Below are 17,271 nucleotides of genomic sequence, written 5' to 3' on the forward strand. Positions count from 1 at the left end.
GCCTTCAAAAAGCCCGCCATTCGGACAAGTGAGCACAGCCCACGAGGCCCAGCCGGTTCACGCTCGGTCAGTCACCTGCTTCCTCCAGAATCGCTGGCTTGTTTCTTCGCCGCGGATGCGGTCAAAAATAGCGACGAAGCATTTGCGAAAGCGTGGCGTCGGTGGTATAGTGCATTCTGCTTCTGGTCACCGACGCGTGCGGACGCAGGATGGAAAGCTCATCCCGAGCAGCGACAGCGGCCGACGCCGGCCGCGGTACAGCGTCTCCTCTCGTTCCAAAGGACTACAGGATTATTCTGCCTTCGTTGCCATCAGGTGAAGCGATGCGTCGAGCAGTAGCTCTACACTGCGACGTCAGCGGCCGACCGTACCGCATCGACGACTTCAGGAAACCTCTCAAAGATTTAGGCGTCATACAGCAAGTAAGTGGCATCGGAGCATATCAGATGTCGCACGTGTGGCTATTGAACATGAAGACCGTGGAAGCAAAGAAAGCGCTGACAGACGCAGGCGTTATCAAAGTTAAAGACCGGGTATGTCTCGTAATTGACCCGACGCGGCAAGAAGTTAAAATGAAATTGCACTGGCTAGCGTTCGATGTTACAAAAGACGCTATTCGACGTGCCTTCTATGAATACGGCGACGTCAAGGAGGTGACCGATGACCGATGGAGAGTTGAGGATTTTGAAGGAGTTGAATCGACCACTCGTGTAGTACGCATGCAACTACGAGATGGCGTTTCTGTGGATCAACTGCCCCATCAGGTGCGTATTGGCAGCAGCATAGAGAAAGAAGAAGACAAGAGTGGACACTCCGCGAAACCTGGCCTCAGGAAGTGCGTCACGACTACGTAACAAACTAGTGCTCTCACCAAACGTCAGAGGGCGCAAGCGCAAAAAAAAAACAGTTATAATCAATGCAACAGAATTGTTTTTACAAAATAATAATTATACGCCCAAATTTGGTATGTTCTTTATACATAAAAACAATTTATTCAACACACCTTACGCGATTATTTTTCTTCAGCTGTACTGTCATAAACACCATCTACCCAGCGACAAGCCCATGCATGACTGACAGCGAGAACCTTTCGTCGCTTTAGTCAACGTCGGCTGCGTCGGCGTTTTCGTGCGTGAGATAACAGGTGAGGCACGTTTTCAAGCGAAGCTTGTTGAATGACATGTTGTTGGTCTTGTTGGGTCATTTTTTCAGAAAACGGTTACACTTGCGCGAATAAGACACCATGCAACAAACATAGAAAGATGCACACACACACGTTGCGCTTCGAGTATGCGAGTTTGTTTCTTACGTGGCGTCTCATTCACGCAGTTGTAACCTTTTTCTGAAGCTTGTAAGGACTGGGAGGTTCGCTAAAAAGAAAGTTTGTGGCTCTATGCGGCGGCTAGACGGGAACATTGTGCAACGTATGCAGTATAGCAAAGGCGGCACGGCGTCAAGCCGAGGCGACGCGTGCTGCGTCTGCCACGGACGCGAGCGTCTGTGCGCTGAGCGTAGCTGGGCAGCTAGGTCATAGGCTCGGTGCAAAATATTGAGAAGCATTCGCTGGGTCTCGAATGCTTCACGACGCGTTTCCCGAAGGCTCGGAACACGAATAATTCTTGGTGTGCCGGAGGCAAATCTGGACTAGCCAAGTGGCCACCATCTTCGTTTTTTCGCTAGCCTTGTGCCACTAGTGCAAGCTGCTCACAAATTTTTTTGACGTTTCCAATATAATTTTACCGCATAAATTTCAACTACGATTTTTCTTCCCAAGGTACTGCTGATACTGCGTACGTACGAAGGTGTTCTAAAGTTCCCAGGCCGCGATACCATTGCATTACAAGGGATAGCGGCCTGGAAACTTCTGAAGATCTTTGTACGTGGTCTTGACGTATATCTTTGCAAGTCAGAGTTTTATGGGTCAGAGATGTATCACTGGTTTTGTATTGTGCATCGATTAGCTAATCATTCAAAGGGGTTTGTTGGTACACTTATGACGTGCACATATCTTTTTCGTAATTTGACAGCGAAGCATCCACTTACTAACATTTTCAGACCGCGCTGACGCCATGCCGTCCGGCGGTCCAAGCTACGGCAGCTACTGCTGTGTATCGTGGTGCTTCAACAATGGCAGAACCCACAAGAAGCCTGGGACGAGTTTCTTGCGCATACCACGGGAAGGCAGGTGTGTTAAAGCTTTTGTATGGTTTACATGTCTTTAGGCTTATTGTTCGTACTTGCTCAGTGAGGGTAACAATAAAAAATCACTATTCAAGCACTTCCCCTTTCAGCTGATACTTCATTGCCAATGCAGGATGAAAGCATGGATGCAGTATGCTGGACGCGATGATCTCCTTAGTAAGCCGGCCAGCCTATTGTACGCAACGTACAGGGTTTGTAGCGACCATTTTACTGCTCAAAGTTTCATGGACCCTGGGCACACAAGGCTTACAAGAATGGCTGTTCCCAGTGTGCAACCAGCTGCACCATGTAAGTGATTGACTGAAACTCAAATATGTGCAATAGCAGCCACTTGTATTGAATCAGTGGCGACAGTTAACCGTGAAGATCTTTGTAGCCGATGGAGAAGCCTCTCTATAGAAGTAACACTTGGAAAGTCTTAAATTTTGTGAATTGTGATGCTCTTGACCTGCGCAACTTGTTTTAAAAGACTTTAAAGGGCTACTTCACGTTATCTTCAAGCCTGAGTGCACATGTACGTATACCTTTCATCAGTGAAAGCTGCCACTGTTGATAATTCCAAAAATCACAAATTTTTTGTTTCCTAGTTGGTGCCTTCTCTTTTCTTCCACATTCGACCAATTTATGCGTTTGAAAGAGCTGTTTAAGTTTCCCCATGCTACAAGCTTTGTAACTTGTACCAACTGCACTTATATGCAGGTTCTCTGAGCGTCGCTTCAAGTAGTGACTGTGACATGGCTGCAGAAGCTGCACTGCAAGGTGCGGATGAGCTTCAGTTTGTGTTATTTTAAGCCTCTTACTGATACATTGTCGTAATTTCATTTCTTCAGGACCTGCGGTAGAGGCTTCAAAAAGCGGCTCCCACACATTGAGGTGCCCCAATGAACAGGGTGCGTTCAGTGTCGCGATTTCTTTTGCCTTTCTTTTTTAGCCTTTCTGCTATATTGTGTCGTGTGGTTTCTGTGTGCTCTTTTTTTATATGCATTATTTCGGTTAACCCCAGGCGTGATTCGCGACTTCATTGCTGTGTATATGTCACTTCTTCCTTCTTCATCAGCATTGTGCGCTATGTTTTTGCCATAGGTCCTTACTTACCCACTGGCCCGGTGTGTCATACTTCACCAGCTTCTCGGCTTCTGCCAACTCTAGCGATGTGTGCGTTGTCTGTGTTCTCTCTGTATTTGTTACAATTTATTTGTAAGGCGAGATGCATTTGTTGTCTACCTTTGTCATATTGTGCTTTTTATATTCTCAGACTCTACCTTGCCTTTGAATAAAACATTACGGATACTCTGTATCTTTGACTGATATATACATTGATCACTCGTTCCAAAAGAAAAACACAATCGCGATGAATAAAACCGTAGTGAATTATCATTACCTGCATCTCTTTTTATTATAACTTAATCGAAATAAAAATTACGTCACGACCGATTCGCACGAACCACTGAACAAAACAAAACAAGGAATCGCTAAATCAAAACGACCTACAAAAACTATCCATTTGGGCGATCATGAACTTTCGTCATAGCCAAACGTCGGTTATGCAAAGTAATTCAAAATTTGCGCCAGTGAAACCGAAACAGGAAGCGCACGCCACTTGCTCTCACCAACCACTAGGTGTGCTAGGGTCGATTGGGCCGCTGGGGTCTACGGGAGTGTCCACTCTTATCCTTTATTTCTCTATGGCAGCAGTACGGCACTGGTCGTGGTGCCGGGAAGACCGCCTTTGTGCTTGCGGTGCCGAAGCACGGGGCATATGCGACGCGATTGTAAGGTCCCAAGGTGCAGCGAATGCCACTCTTTCGGTCATGAGCAGGATGAGTGTAACCGTTCATACGCACGAGCTGCAGGGCGACGACCAGAGACTCAACAGAGTGAACTTCTCATGGATGAGGAGGAATCTGAACAAGCGTCTTTGCCTGCGATACCACAGAAGCAGACGACATCGGACGACACGCCGGTGCTGGGGAAAAGCAAGCAAGTTTCTTCAGCCCCGGACACGAACGCCGAACGGAAGATGGGAAGTCAAGCGGCCCCAACGACTAGCGAAGAGACGCGTCCTGCGCCTGCGATGCACGCCGCGTCGCAGCTGCAAGCAACGCGCCCTGAAACGCCGGCGTCCCAGGCCAACGCTGCTTCGACTCCTCTAAACTCGGCTTCACAGCACTCTTTGGCGAACAAACCACACGAAAATGAGGATTTGCCTAGTGATCTGGATACCTTAAACATGGAATTAGAATCGGCGTCTGCAAAACGCCGTCGCGATTCAGACGACGGTGCTCAAGTAGACGAAACGCAAGTAAAGTCGGAAATGCAGTGGAAGGTGGTCAGTGGAAGTAAGAAACGAAACGCTGCCCGCCAACGGTCGTCGTCGCTCAAACGCGACGATGGCCGCTCAAACTAAAGGTGAACAACATGGATCCACCCTGGACGACGAGAGCCCAATAAGTGAACGTGCAGGGCTCTCAGCTTGGACCCGCTCACCGATCACGTCGCTGAGCGGGTTCGTGAAAGCAGCGACGCTCAATGTACGAGGACTGGCTTCCAGGAAGAAACAGACTCAGCTCTACAGACTAGCCATGGACCAAGACCTGGACATTATTGCAGTTCAGGAAACCAAAGTGGAGAGCGTGGACGCCACCGAGAGCCTACTGCAACGTTTCACCGGACGCTACACCGCCAGCGTCAGTCATGCAGTTGGTAGGTCGGCAGGGTGTGTGATCTTTGTGCGGAATAGTTTAGGTGCCAGTGTTCAAAACGTCACGTCTGACTCATCCGGAAGGTTTGTTGTATGTGATTTGACCTTGTTTTCTCTTAATTGGCGAGTGATTTGTTTATATGCACCTCTTAAAGTCGATGAACGGTGTGTAACATTCGACGAAATTCGTACTTATTGTGAATGCGATCGCATAGTCATCCTTATGGGAGATTTTAATTGTGTGATCAGTGCCGATGATAAAACAAGTACATCCAATTTCAACGACTCAAGCACAGTCGCGTTAACGAATCTAATTTCTGACTTAGACCTTGAGGATGTTGCAGAGTGTATTGGTAAAGGACCAACACTGTATACGCATTTCCAAGGCTCCAGTCATGCGCGCCTAGATAGGGCCTACGTATCACTGGATTTAATTCCGATTATCAGTGAGTACAATGTCCTCCCTATTTCATTTAGTGATCATTGCTTAGTATCATTTGTAATAGGTAAAAGGAATAGACGTAGACCAGTATTTAACTGGGACATGTGGAAGCTGAATTCTAATCTCTTGGAAGATGAAAAATTTATGGACAGTGTTCGAGAGGCGTTGGTAAACATAGATAGTGGAGACCAAAAATACGGAGTGAAGTGGGAACAATTTAAACAGAATATAAAGTTGATAGCTATAGAACGCTCATGTGTAATAAAACACGGAAAGAGTGAAGAAGAAAGAACCCTACGTTTAAATCTCAAAGAACTGCTAGCAGAGGACAGCAAAACGCCAGGCTTATTCACAAATGATATAAGGTCAGTAAAGTCCAAATTAGAACAAATTGATGAGGAGAAGTATCGTGGCGCACAAATAAGGGCAAGGGCAGAGAAAATGACCGTAGGAGAGAAACCGACCAAAAGAATGCTTGGTCTCGAAAAACGAAACGCTCAGCGGAATGTTATACATCAGATTGAATACATGGGTAACGTTACAAGTGAACAAAGATATATAGAGGATGCTTTCAACGAGTACTACACCACTTTATTTGATAAATGTAAAGTAAATGTAGATGAATTCAAGAATGAATTTTTAAAATTAATGCCAAAGGTTGAGGACTGCAGGAAAGACAGCCTAGAATGTCCTATTTCTGAACCGGAAGTGACAAAAGCAATCATTGCCCTCCATTTGGGAAAGTCCCCAGGACCTGATGGCTTAACAGCCGCATTTTATAAGGAATTCAAACACGAACTAGCACCGATCCTGGCAGCGGTTTTTAACGAAGCCTTAGACATAAAGACTTTGCCACCTTCTTTTCTGCTATCTCATACTATTTTAATACCAAAAACTGAGGACGCAGTTAAATTACGTGAAGTGAAATCGTACAGGCCAATTAGTCTCTCAAATATCGACTACAAGATTTTGATGAAAGTGCTAGCAAGGAGACTGCAGACAGTTATTAATAACCTTGTAGGCGACCACCAGACATGTGGGATCAAACGGCGCACTATATTCACAAACATTCACAAGGCACGAAGTGTATTGGAGTGCTGCGATGCCACAAATGATCACATCGCGATGATCCAGATAGATTTAGAAAAAGCATTTGACCGAGTACCGCACGAAATTCTTTTTCTTTTGTTAGACTATGTCAATGTAGGCAAAGTAATTCGAGATACAGTTCGAATGGCATATACTGGATGTAAAACTCGGCTAATCATCAACAAAGTTCTTGGGAAACGAATTAATGTCAGACGTTCTGTACGACAAGGCTGCCCTTTGTCTTCCCTCCTATTTTCAATTTATATAGAGTCATTTTGCCAAAAAGTCATGAAAAGCAATAACATAGTGGGGTACAAACTACAAGAAGCTGAAGTACGGGTACTGGCATACGCAGATGATATAGCTGTGTTTTGTAAAGATTATGATAGTATCGCTGAAACCATAAAAATTGTGAACCTTTATTGTAATGCAAGTGGTAGTTTGGTAAACTTTAGCAAGTGCCTGGGTTACTGGCACGGCGAATGGCCTGTGACTCCACAATTTGTGGCTGGTATTTCATGGACTACTACTCCGGTACGATACCTAGGTGTGCCATTAGAATATTATTGTGACAGTGAACCGTACTGGCGGCGTCAGGCTGTGGAGCTACGAGAAAAAGCTGAAAAACTCAATGGTTTCCAGCTATCAATTTTCGCCAGAGCGACATTTTGTAACGTATTTTTAGTCAGTAAGCTCTGGTATGTCCTTCAGGTAATGCATTGTTCACGTGTGAATCTACAGAAGCTTCATCGAATATTTGCTGTTTTCTTGTGGGGTTCTTCTTGGGAGCGAACTAGTAGAACTAACTTATTCAGACGGGTTCGCTCTGGAGGACTTGGTCTGTGTCATTTGTACCTTCGTCAGTTAGTTAATCGGTTTATGTTTTTCCGAAATAATCGAGACCCATTCATACGTACTGTTATACAGCTTAGGCTTGGAAGACGGCTGCCAGAATTTGTGGTAGCATCTGTTCACATGAAAGCAAGTGTTAGAGGTTTCTTAAAAGAAGTTGTTGATTCATGTCTCTTTCTAAAAACGCGTTTTTCATTGGAATACCTCAGTACGGTTTCGCGTAAAAAGTTATACAAAGATTTAGTAGAAACAGTTCTTCCTGTTCCCCTATATAGAGCATTATACCGTGTAGGCCCAGGCCAAAATGTCTTAAGCCGTGTTAAAAAAATGGAGGTAACACCTGGAGCGAAATCCTTTTTCTTTAAGTTGCACACTGGGACCTTGCCCGTGAAAACATGGATGCAAGAAAAAGGCTTATTCGTTCCCTGGGGTGTTGATTGCCTTCTCTGCAAAAAGCCGGAAACAATTGAACATGTTTTCCTGGACTGCTGGGATGCAGTCTTTTTCTGGGATGTTCTTCAAAGGACTTTGAAAAAGGATCTGCCTCTCGATGCCTATGGCATCAGATTTCTACCAGTATCAAATGAAGAAGGAATACCTTTCGACCTAGTTATGTTACTGGGCCTGCACGGTATATGGCAATCTAGAATGGCGGTGCGCCATGCTGATGTTAATGCACGTCCGGTCAGGCAATATTTCTTTCAATCTGTCTGTTCGTTCGTGGAAGCACAAAAGGTTCAACAAGAGGTGCCCGAATGGCTTCATCAAGTAGAAAACCTTCTACAGATGAAGGAATTTTAAAAAGCCTGTTAAATATGATGCTTTTTACCCCTTTTTTGTTTCATGTTTCTACTTTGTTTGATGTATATATGTGTGTGAATGTTGTATGTAAACAGGCAATAAAGAAAGAAAAAAAAAAGCGTCGGTGGTATAGTGGTTAGCATAGCTGCCTTCCAAGCAGTTGACCCGGGTTCGATTCCCGGCCGACGCAATATATTTTTTTTCACTTTATTCGCCGCAAGCTCACTATAGGTTTTTGTTTAATTTCACAACGATATTTTTGTAATTTTGAGGTTTCAACACGACTAGAAGCTATAGATTCAATGGGTTTTTTTTTCAAGAAATAAATGATTTAAATAATGAATGAATGAAGGAATGGATGAATATTCCGCGCCCACTGCCACCTTTTTGCACCTTAATATTTTATGGGATTTTATTCTGAGGGTCACCGAGAATATAGGGCTGCTTTGTCGGTTGTTGAAACGCATGGGAGAACATGGTCACGTGAAATTGGCGTTACATATATTGCTACTTTCAATTTCATCAGAGGCCGGATGTTATCAGAGGTCGGGTTTTTAGGCATTAAACAGGCACTTTTCAGGCACAATGTACGCAAGCAAAAGAACGCTTTATGTCTCTAACATCGAAAATAATTTCACGTGTGCTTTCTTCACTGCTTTTCTTTTCGTAGACGGTCCGTTACGCATGTAAACACTGGCTTATGCAATACGCGCCTGGATCTCTGGGAACGTTTAAGATTGCTTTAGAGTCATCTCGTAAGCTTGAACTTGCAAACACGACGAGTTGATAATAATATCAGGGGCTTTACAACTCAGACCCGCGATATGGTTACGAGGGACTCCGTTGTGGAGGGCTCCGGAAATTTTCGACAATGTGTTCCTCTTCAACGTGCACTGCCTTCGCTCAGTACGCGGGCAACTGCGACTTTGCCTCCTTGAAATGCGACCACCGCGGCCTCGATGTAAATCCGCGGCTTTCCGTTGAGCAGCCGAGCAGCATACTTCCTTTTCCATCGAGTTGGACACGAAGCGTTGAGTTTATTCAGGAACTCATGCAGCCACCAGCGATAAGGCTCTTCGGTTGAATGCCCCATGTATAACATTTGACGGAATAAATCTACTTTTTTTTCTTATTGTTGTGAAATCGTGACAAGTGTATTACACCTTTCGTACTTGTTTTCTCTGTGCCACAATGTACCAAAGTTTTCTTTGCATACTGGGATTGCTTTATGCTGTTATAATCATATTGTTTGATATGTTCGTGTGCTATCACAGATATGCCATAAACTCTAATGATGTTTGTATATACATTGTAATTGAAATTAGCCGAGATTAGAGTTTTTTCAGCATATAAGCCCACAAAACTCCAAAGCCCCAATAATTTGCTCTCTGGTAGCCGAGTGAACTCGGCACACGTTGACGTAAAACGCACCTTGCTTAATGACAGAGTTTAGGAACTACATGACCGTGTTAAACCCCCCCCCCCCTCCCCCGCAGAGTTTCAGGTCAGGGGTTACAAACCCTCTATGGGCGATTTAACAACCCCTTTTTGATCGTGACTTCTGTGCGTGCGTGCTCCTGTGTGTGTGTGTGAGTATCTGTACGGGCACCTGTTTGACATAGTGCGAATCTCCAGTTTGTCAATGCTGGTTCAATATTGAGAAACTGGAGAAACCCCAACTCCGATCCGTTTGTAAAATGCGTCACCCATGCCACCTAATGTCCCCGTCAATATGATCGTGGGTGTTAATGCTACTGAGCACACTTTTCCAGACTGTATTTGCCGCAGTGCGTTTCCTGTGTATATACCAAGAACTCATTGGAAACGCAAGAACTGGACATTCTACATATATTGTATTGTTGCTCACAATAGTACAATATGAATGTCGAGAATTGGGAAACCTCTCAGCCTTGCGTAAGAGCACCACATAGCCTACAGATATGTACTAAAAGAAAGGCAGTGTTCCTTGGGTGTCAAGCTGTTGCAAACAGGAGAACATAGGTACAACACAGCTGGCAGATATGCTCTTATATTATACACAGACTACGTTCAGATGTTTTTATTTTTTTTCAGGCGAAACTTCACGTATAGAGATATGGAGGCGCTACATTGAGAGAAGATGAAGTAGCCCTGCAGTGCACCATACTGCAATTTGTCAAATTATTTTGCTCGGCTACGTTCTTAACAAAATCTTAGGCTCCCCACCTGTCATTTGTCTGTACAACAATAGAGAAAAACAAATGATGTCATAACTTTTCTATGGCGCAGCTGGGCAGGCTCAAGTCCACATCTGCTACAAGAAGCGGCTACGCGATACATTGTAATACAGTGAGCATTCTTTGCTGGTGTCATTCGCAAACATTTTTATAAATGTGGTCCGGATGCCTCCCTCTTTTTTGGAAACCAGTTCTGCTATTCGGATTCTTAAAACCTATGCGTTTAAAAGCTCGGAGACTTGCGAATATATCGTCAAAAAGCGATAAATTACTTTATTAAACCTATATTTTGGAAGCTCCTACGAAAGACATAGTATGGATTCTTAATTTGGTGTTGGGAAAGTCAGTCAGTTCACTTACTGTCTCCTTTTTTTCTTCAGTATAACATATATGCGCCTTAATTAACGACAACTTCATCGAGGATGGTCAGATTTGCGTCAAAAGTATTTTTACCAGCTTAACACCAATAAGTCCTTAATTAAATTCATGGAAAGCAGCAGAAAGGCCGTGTGTTTGAATGACCATCTAACAGAACCGAAAGCAATATTGCTTTATGAGGCAACATGCTGCAAGCAGAAATGAAACTCAAGCCTTCAACATTAAACTAGAGTAGCTATTATTAAATATTGTTCAAGTGCACAACGAAACTATTAAAGCTTTTCCTTGCTTTGCATCACACAGTTGATTGAATGAAGAAAGAATCGTAAATTTAAGGGCTTGTTTTTGTTGTTAGGCATAATAGTAATGGAACAAACAGATCATGACCCCGTGTGAAGCATAATAAATTTTCTTAATTGAAAGTGTAAAATAAATGCGATGGAGGCAAAATTGAAACCAATATACAAATTTCTAGCGGCGAGCTATCATTTCGTCCACTTTTCTTCATTCTCATTACGTTGCCATTACTACTAATAGCAATCTCTATACTTTCCCTTGCATCATTGCTTGCGCTCAATAAAATAGTTCATTGAAGTAACTTCGCGTCACTTAATGCATATTCACCTTCGCGGTGGTGCTCTTGTGACGCTCTAGGAACGTTATTCGCAAACTTTTGGACCGTACGAATGAAGTTGGGCACAAAAACTAGAAGTGACAAGAAGGTGTTAAACAGGTGGCAGTGTGCCCAGAATTATCTCTCATTCATTCATTATTCCACCCATTTTTTTTATTGTAGCCGTGCAAAGTCTTAGGCTTGTAATGTCGAAGTGAAAAATGAGGTCGCGAAATCAAAGACAAATAAAATACTTATAGGAAGACTGAAAGTTGCAAAAGCCGACGACTGTAAATGGTAACACTTCAAGAAAAAAAAATAATGAGACGTTTTTATTTTTTCGACCATGAATTAACAAGAACAACAAAAAATGAAAGCCTTGAAAACATATAGCTATTTCAAATGTGTTCACCCACCGTGAAATGCATGGAGCTAACCACCTTTTAAATAGCACGCCACTTGGACGTGAATGTTTAGTGGAGCCGGTTCACGCACGGTGAATGACCTGGTCACTCCTCGCCCGTCAGCTCCTTCCTCTCTTGTGGACTGATGTCCTAGATAGGTCAAAAATGCCAACAATATGAACGCACACTGTGCGGCGTCGGTGGTATAGTGGTTAGCATAGCTGCCTTCCAAGCAGTTGACCCGGGTTCGATTCCCGGCCGACGCACGTTTTTTTTTTTCTCGTTGCTCACTGTTTTTGTTTTTTTACTAGAATGTTTGCCGCGACTTTACGGTCAATTGATTGGTTTTAAAGCGAAGGGATGAAGGCGTGCATCCGATGTTAAGTTGCTACAATGCCATTTTGTATCAGCAGTATAGGCTGGATTTCAGAGCATTAAAAAGGCGCGTTCCAGGCGCCAGGAATTCCAGAGGAAAGCAACGTTTCAGCCATCGCGAAATTCACACAAAAAATGTTTCGCACCAATGCAGTAAGTTCAAGTGAAGTCAAGTGTGACCTACTTCTGCAATGCGAAAAGAAAAAGATAGGTTTATGATGGCACAACAACGCCAATAGTAGAAGATAGCCGTGCGATGAGATCCTTCTCACATGCTTCGCGGAAAATGGTACCTCCTGTAGCATGGTGCGCCGGGTGTCCTATGTCGAATATACTCTCTCCCCAGTCTTTTTTTTTTAATGCGTATGCATTTCTCAGTCAGACTATGTCAGGCTTCCATCAAGATAAATTCACCGCCCTCGCCCATACCTACAGCTGTGGGCGCACGTTTCCCTAAAACGGACCCCCCCCCCCCCCCCCATGTCATGCTTCGGCGCCGGTAGAGTTACTCAAAGAGTACCATAATATACAGTAACTAGGCGTCGGCATTTTTCAGCGACAACTGCGGGCACGCGCGCCTACCCTTGCCTCTAGCAACCGCAGCCCCCACCCCCTTGACTTGACCATGACTTGCCACCCCCTCAAACGCGTTTGTAGCCTTTGTGGTGCCAGCATTTGTGCAGCGTTTGAGTTGATAAGACGCTGATAAAATGACCGTCAGGTACAATGAGAGGTGCAGTGCTTCGCCGCTCCTCTCGCCGTTCGCTCTGTCTCCTCCCTGCGCATCATTCTCCTGTCCGCTCGCTCGTACGTATATATAAACGGAGTGAAGCGCGTGCCTCACCCTCGACCGTTCTGTGGCTGATAAATGTGTATACCAATAGTTACGGTAGAAATTTTCGTCTCGTCATCATTCACGCCAACACGCCAATAGAATTACTACGCCATGTACTGTCGGCGCAAGACATGCATTCGCATTTCCTTATTATTTCTTTCGCGGAGGGGGGGAGGAGTTTTTCCAGCATTACTGAGTAAAGAAGCACATGTCCATAACCAGATAGCTGAGAGGCCAGCTGTAAAGGACGCCGACTATTCCCAACTTTCAAAGATGGTGGTGCCGCACGCGCCGGCAGGTGAAAGCCGGAAAGCGGTGATAGAAGGACAACTTCCCTGGCATCAACGGGCAGGTTGTGCTTCGTCGGCATTGTGAGCACAAGTTTTTGTGCGTGCATCCTGTGAAATTGTTTTTATGTGCCTGAACAAATAAATTCGGTTGCAAGGCAGTGGTGGAATCTGGAGAACTTATAATCGAGAGTAATATCTGAGGGTCCCGGCGGGCCCAGTGAACGAGCGGAAAGCAAACTGCGCATGCGCGACACGCTGAGCGAGCAGCTCTTCCGCTCATTACGCCCACTCAGTAGAGCGTAAGCAGCGGACCAGCGAACGAGCGTTCTCCAGACAGAGCCTCTGCTTAATCGACAGCAGCTTGGAACATATTCATCGGGTGGCGCTGAAATGCGCCCTGCTGTACCCTTCTGTACCCCTTCAATCTCTTTCCGCACGGCGGATAGACGTGTTTGGCGACGGCTCCTGATTGGCTGTCCAGATAAGTGTCTTTGCATGTTTCGAGCTTGCTTTATTTATTTATTTGCAATACTGTCGACTCTAATGTTGGAGTCATTACAGAGGGCACATTGCAGGTAGTATACATTCATGAACAACAAACAATAACATTCCAACTGACATACATAAGCCTCACCCAGTACCTTCTGGCCTGCTACAGTGCGCCGTGCAAAAAAGAAAAAGAAAATAGGAAAATAGCAAAGGTATGTGAAGCATTGAAGCACTACTGTAGATTACGCATGGTTTCTAACACTCAATCAATCAATCAATCAATCAATCAATCTTTATTTTTGCATAGTATGGTTACATCGTTAAGGATATGCAGAAGAGGGTCCCAAGGTCAGAAGAACCGTACCGGGACCCTCAACACTGCGGTGAATGTGGATAGTGTGTCGGCATTAGTAGCATTTGCATTGAGTTTATTCCATTCACGTGTTGTTAGTGGTAAAAACGATTTTCCAAAGACGTCACTGTTTGAGGAATATTCTTGCAGACTGTATTTGTGCTTATGACGAGTAGGGCGTGACTGTGAAAATGTGACGTACTTAGACACATCTACGTTGTAGTGGCCATGTAACAAGTGGTACAAGAACCTCAGGCGTGCCTCTTTTGCCCTAGTAGCTAGTTTTTCAATGCCAGAAGAAGCCAGAAGGTTAGTGGGAGAATCTGTACGTTTTAACTTGTTGTGTACAAACCGTATGGCTTTGCGTTGTACTGCCTCTAATTTACTAATACCACTTAGCGTATAAGAAAACCAAACTACGTTGGCATATTCTAATACTGGTCTTACGAACATGGTATAAGCCAAGAGTTTTGCGGGCGCTGGTGCAATTCTAAGTCGTCTTTTTAGGTAGAAAAGTTTACGCAGTGCGGCCGCAGTGACGTTAGCTATGTGTGTATCCCATCTCAGGTCAGACGTTAATGTAATGCCTAAGTACTTATGCTGCACAACATTAGTCAGTGGTGAACCATGAATGGTGTAGATGAATTGCGATGGATTCTGCTTACGTGTTACCGTCATAGCTGCGGACTTTTTCACATTGATGGACATTTGCCACTTAGCGCACCAATCTGCTAGCTTGGTTAGACATTTATTGAGATTAATGTGGTCTGTGTAGCTGGTTACCTCTTTATAAATAATGCAGTCATCTGCAAACAGTTTGATATTACAGTAAATGTTTGACGTGAGGTCATTTATGAAAATTAAAAATAATAGTGGTCCCAAGACGGAACCTTGAGGGACCCCAGAAGTTACGGGGACTATGTTTGATATATGACCTTCATATACTGCACGAACTGTGAGCGATTTGTTAGTAAATTTTCTATCCAAGAAAACAATAACCCCTCTCTTATCGCACTTTTCAGTTTAATTAGTAACTTTCTGTGACATACGCAATCGAAAGCCTTAGGGAAATCTAGTAAAATTATGTCTGTTTGGCGACGATTATTTATGGTAGAAGCTAGATCATGAACTACCTCCGTTAGCTGCGTAACAGTGGACAGGCCACTACGAAATCCGTGTTGATTAGGAGACAAAAATTTTATTTTCTCGAGAAAAACAGTTATGTGTTTGAGGATGATATGCTCTAGTAGCTTACATGAAATGCTAGTGAGGGATATCGGCCGGTAATTTGAAACCAATGACTGTTCTCCTGATTTATGAATAGGTATTATTTTTGCAATCTTCCAGTCATCTGGCAGCTGGGATGAAGTAAGCGACTTTCGAAAGATTAACCCAAGAAACTTGCTACACCATTCCGCGTACCTCTTAAGGAACTCGTTAAAAATATCATCTGGACCACTCGATTTTTTAGGATCTAAGTTAAGAAGCAAGTTCAGTATTCCTGTATCTGTGACTTCTAGGTGATTTGAGGGATAATACTGGAGGAGTGGCACCATTATCAGTGGTGAACACTGATTGAAAAAAAATGTTGTATTCGTTAGCCTTTTCCGTTCTTTCCCCTGAATCCGTGTGCGACTGTGTATTATTGCTAGTGCGAAGGTATCTCCAAAATTTGCTTGGATTGCTTTTAATAAAGCTTGGAAGTGTAACACTAAAATAATATTGTCTGGCAGTTTTCTTTTTTTGCTTAAACTCTGATTTTGCACACTGCAGCTTCTGTTGAATGGATGATTTACACTTATCGTTTTTCGCAGCCACACGCAACCTTTTTAACCTACGCTTGGCCTGGATAACCTCACGTGTTATCCAAGGATTATTCCCTGGAGCTTTCTTGTGTTTCTTTGGTATGCAGTTAGTGACACAGTACATAACAGTAGATTTGGAACTTAGCCAAAGTAGATTAGTATCACTGGATGCGTCAAAAGCTAGCTGCAAAAAGTTTTCGAACTCATGTGCGAGATGGGTTAATACGCTGCTATCGTCAGCTTTTTTGAAATCAATTACAGTTGATCCACGCTGCTCACATGCAATACTGGAGTCAAGCGGCAGCAAGCATATGACTATTTGATGGTCTGATATGCCGTCAACTACGTCAGTGCGAACACGCTCTTCCGGTAAGTGCTGACTAATCAGTATCATATCTGATATGCTGTCGGCAGTATTCTGTAAGCGGGTTGGAGATAACACGATTTGCTGAAGGCTAAAGTTCAACATTATGTTTATAAGAGCGTCCGAGGCAGATGATGTGTGGTTTAGCGTAGTCCAGTCAATGTCTGGGAGATTAAAATCTCCCATAAGCAGGACACGAGAGTTGCGAACATGACGCTGCATGAAGTCATGAACTGCAGTTATGCATTCGTGTCCGGATGACGGACCTCGATAAACGCATCCAACGAATATAGAAGTGCTATCGCGAAGAATCCGGCAGAAAATTGCCTCAGCATCTGTTACAGCTGGAAGTGATACATATGAATGTCATTAGCGACGCCCCCGCCACGAGAAGGTCTATCCTTACGGATAACGTAATAATTTGGAGGAACAACTTCACTATCCTATATCTCGGAAGAAAGCCATGTTTCAGTGACACCTACTATATCAGGACTGTATTCTAGTAGAAGATTTTCGAGAGCATCTATTTTGTTTAGAACACTTCTTGCGTTAACATTCAATATAGTCAAGGCTTCGATTTTGCGTGTAGACGAGCTTGCCGAGTTAGCGGTCTTGATCGCACCTCGTCCTTTTTTTGGGCGAGAACCTTGTTCTTTTCTTCATCCCAGGTAAAGGCTTGGTTATTAATGAACAATTTGTCAAACACTAACGACGCCTTCTCCTTTTCTCGATTTTCTTTGACGCTGTTCCATAGCTTTCGCCTGATGTCTCGGATTCTAGGCGAAAAGTCTTCTCCGATTGAGAAGCTGGTGTTTTTCATTTTGTATCCGCTTTTAAGTATCGATGATTTCTGCCTAAAATCTAGCAACTTGAAAAGGACTGGTCTATTTTTGTTCCAATCCGCTGGTCCTAGGCGGTGTATTCGTTCGATAGAAACTCGTTCAAGGCCGAGGGTGTCCTAAACAATAGTCTTATTCACTACTTGTTCAAGAATTTCACTCGTCTCTCCGTCAACTTCAGGTAGGCCATAAACAATTAAGTTCGATCGCCTACTTCTGTTTTC

At 43.9% G+C, this 17,271-nt stretch overlaps 3 protein-coding genes and 2 non-coding genes across 5 annotated transcripts; all 5 read left to right on the forward strand.

Moving 5' to 3' along the window:
• Positions 1-209: 209 nt before the first annotated feature.
• LOC142768341 (uncharacterized) lies at positions 210-1,282 on the forward strand. The gene has a single exon (XM_075870311.1). It carries the CDS (start codon positions 210-212, stop codon positions 852-854), a length of 645 nt encoding a protein of 214 aa, XP_075726426.1. The 3' UTR covers positions 855-1,282.
• A 4-nt stretch (positions 1,283-1,286) lies between these two features.
• Positions 1,287-3,492, forward strand: LOC142769311 (uncharacterized). Its single transcript, XM_075872452.1, has 3 exons — positions 1,287-2,490; positions 2,902-2,961; positions 3,033-3,492. Exons 1-3 carry the CDS (start codon positions 2,316-2,318, stop codon positions 3,131-3,133), a joined length of 336 nt encoding a protein of 111 aa, XP_075728567.1. The 5' UTR covers positions 1,287-2,315; the 3' UTR covers positions 3,134-3,492.
• A 394-nt stretch (positions 3,493-3,886) lies between these two features.
• LOC142768342 (uncharacterized) lies at positions 3,887-5,435 on the forward strand (the record flags this gene model as incomplete). The annotated part of the gene is made up of 1 exon (XM_075870313.1): positions 3,887-5,435. A coding segment is annotated over one exon (723 nt), but the record flags the coding sequence as incomplete, so codon positions are not given.
• Positions 5,436-8,205: 2,770 nt separating this feature from the next.
• Positions 8,206-8,277, forward strand: TRNAG-UCC (transfer RNA glycine (anticodon UCC)). Its single transcript has one exon. It is a non-coding gene; the product is annotated as a tRNA-Gly (tRNA).
• Positions 8,278-11,892: 3,615 nt separating this feature from the next.
• Positions 11,893-11,964, forward strand: TRNAG-UCC (transfer RNA glycine (anticodon UCC)). Its single transcript has one exon. It is a non-coding gene; the product is annotated as a tRNA-Gly (tRNA).
• Positions 11,965-17,271: the final 5,307 nt, after the last annotated feature.

This window comes from Rhipicephalus microplus, chromosome 8, assembly GCF_043290135.1.
Source record: "Rhipicephalus microplus isolate Deutch F79 chromosome 8, USDA_Rmic, whole genome shotgun sequence".
Taxonomy (NCBI): Eukaryota; Metazoa; Arthropoda; class Arachnida; order Ixodida; family Ixodidae; genus Rhipicephalus; species Rhipicephalus microplus.

What these genes read in the sequence shown, in the direction of transcription:
- LOC142768341 (XM_075870311.1), top strand. Translation starts at nt 210, where the DNA reads ATGGAAAGCTCATCCCGAGCAGCGACAGCGGCCGACGCCGGCCGCGGT.
- LOC142769311 (XM_075872452.1), top strand. Translation starts at nt 2,316, where the DNA reads ATGAAAGCATGGATGCAGTATGCTGGACGCGATGATCTCCTTAGTAAG. An exon ending in TGTGCAACCAGCTGCACCAT is followed by an intron (nt 2,491 to 2,901) that starts GTAAGTGATTGA and finishes ACTTATATGCAG; the next exon opens with GTTCTCTGAGCGTCGCTTCA. An exon ending in TGCAGAAGCTGCACTGCAAG is followed by an intron (nt 2,962 to 3,032) that starts GTGCGGATGAGC and finishes TCATTTCTTCAG; the next exon opens with GACCTGCGGTAGAGGCTTCA.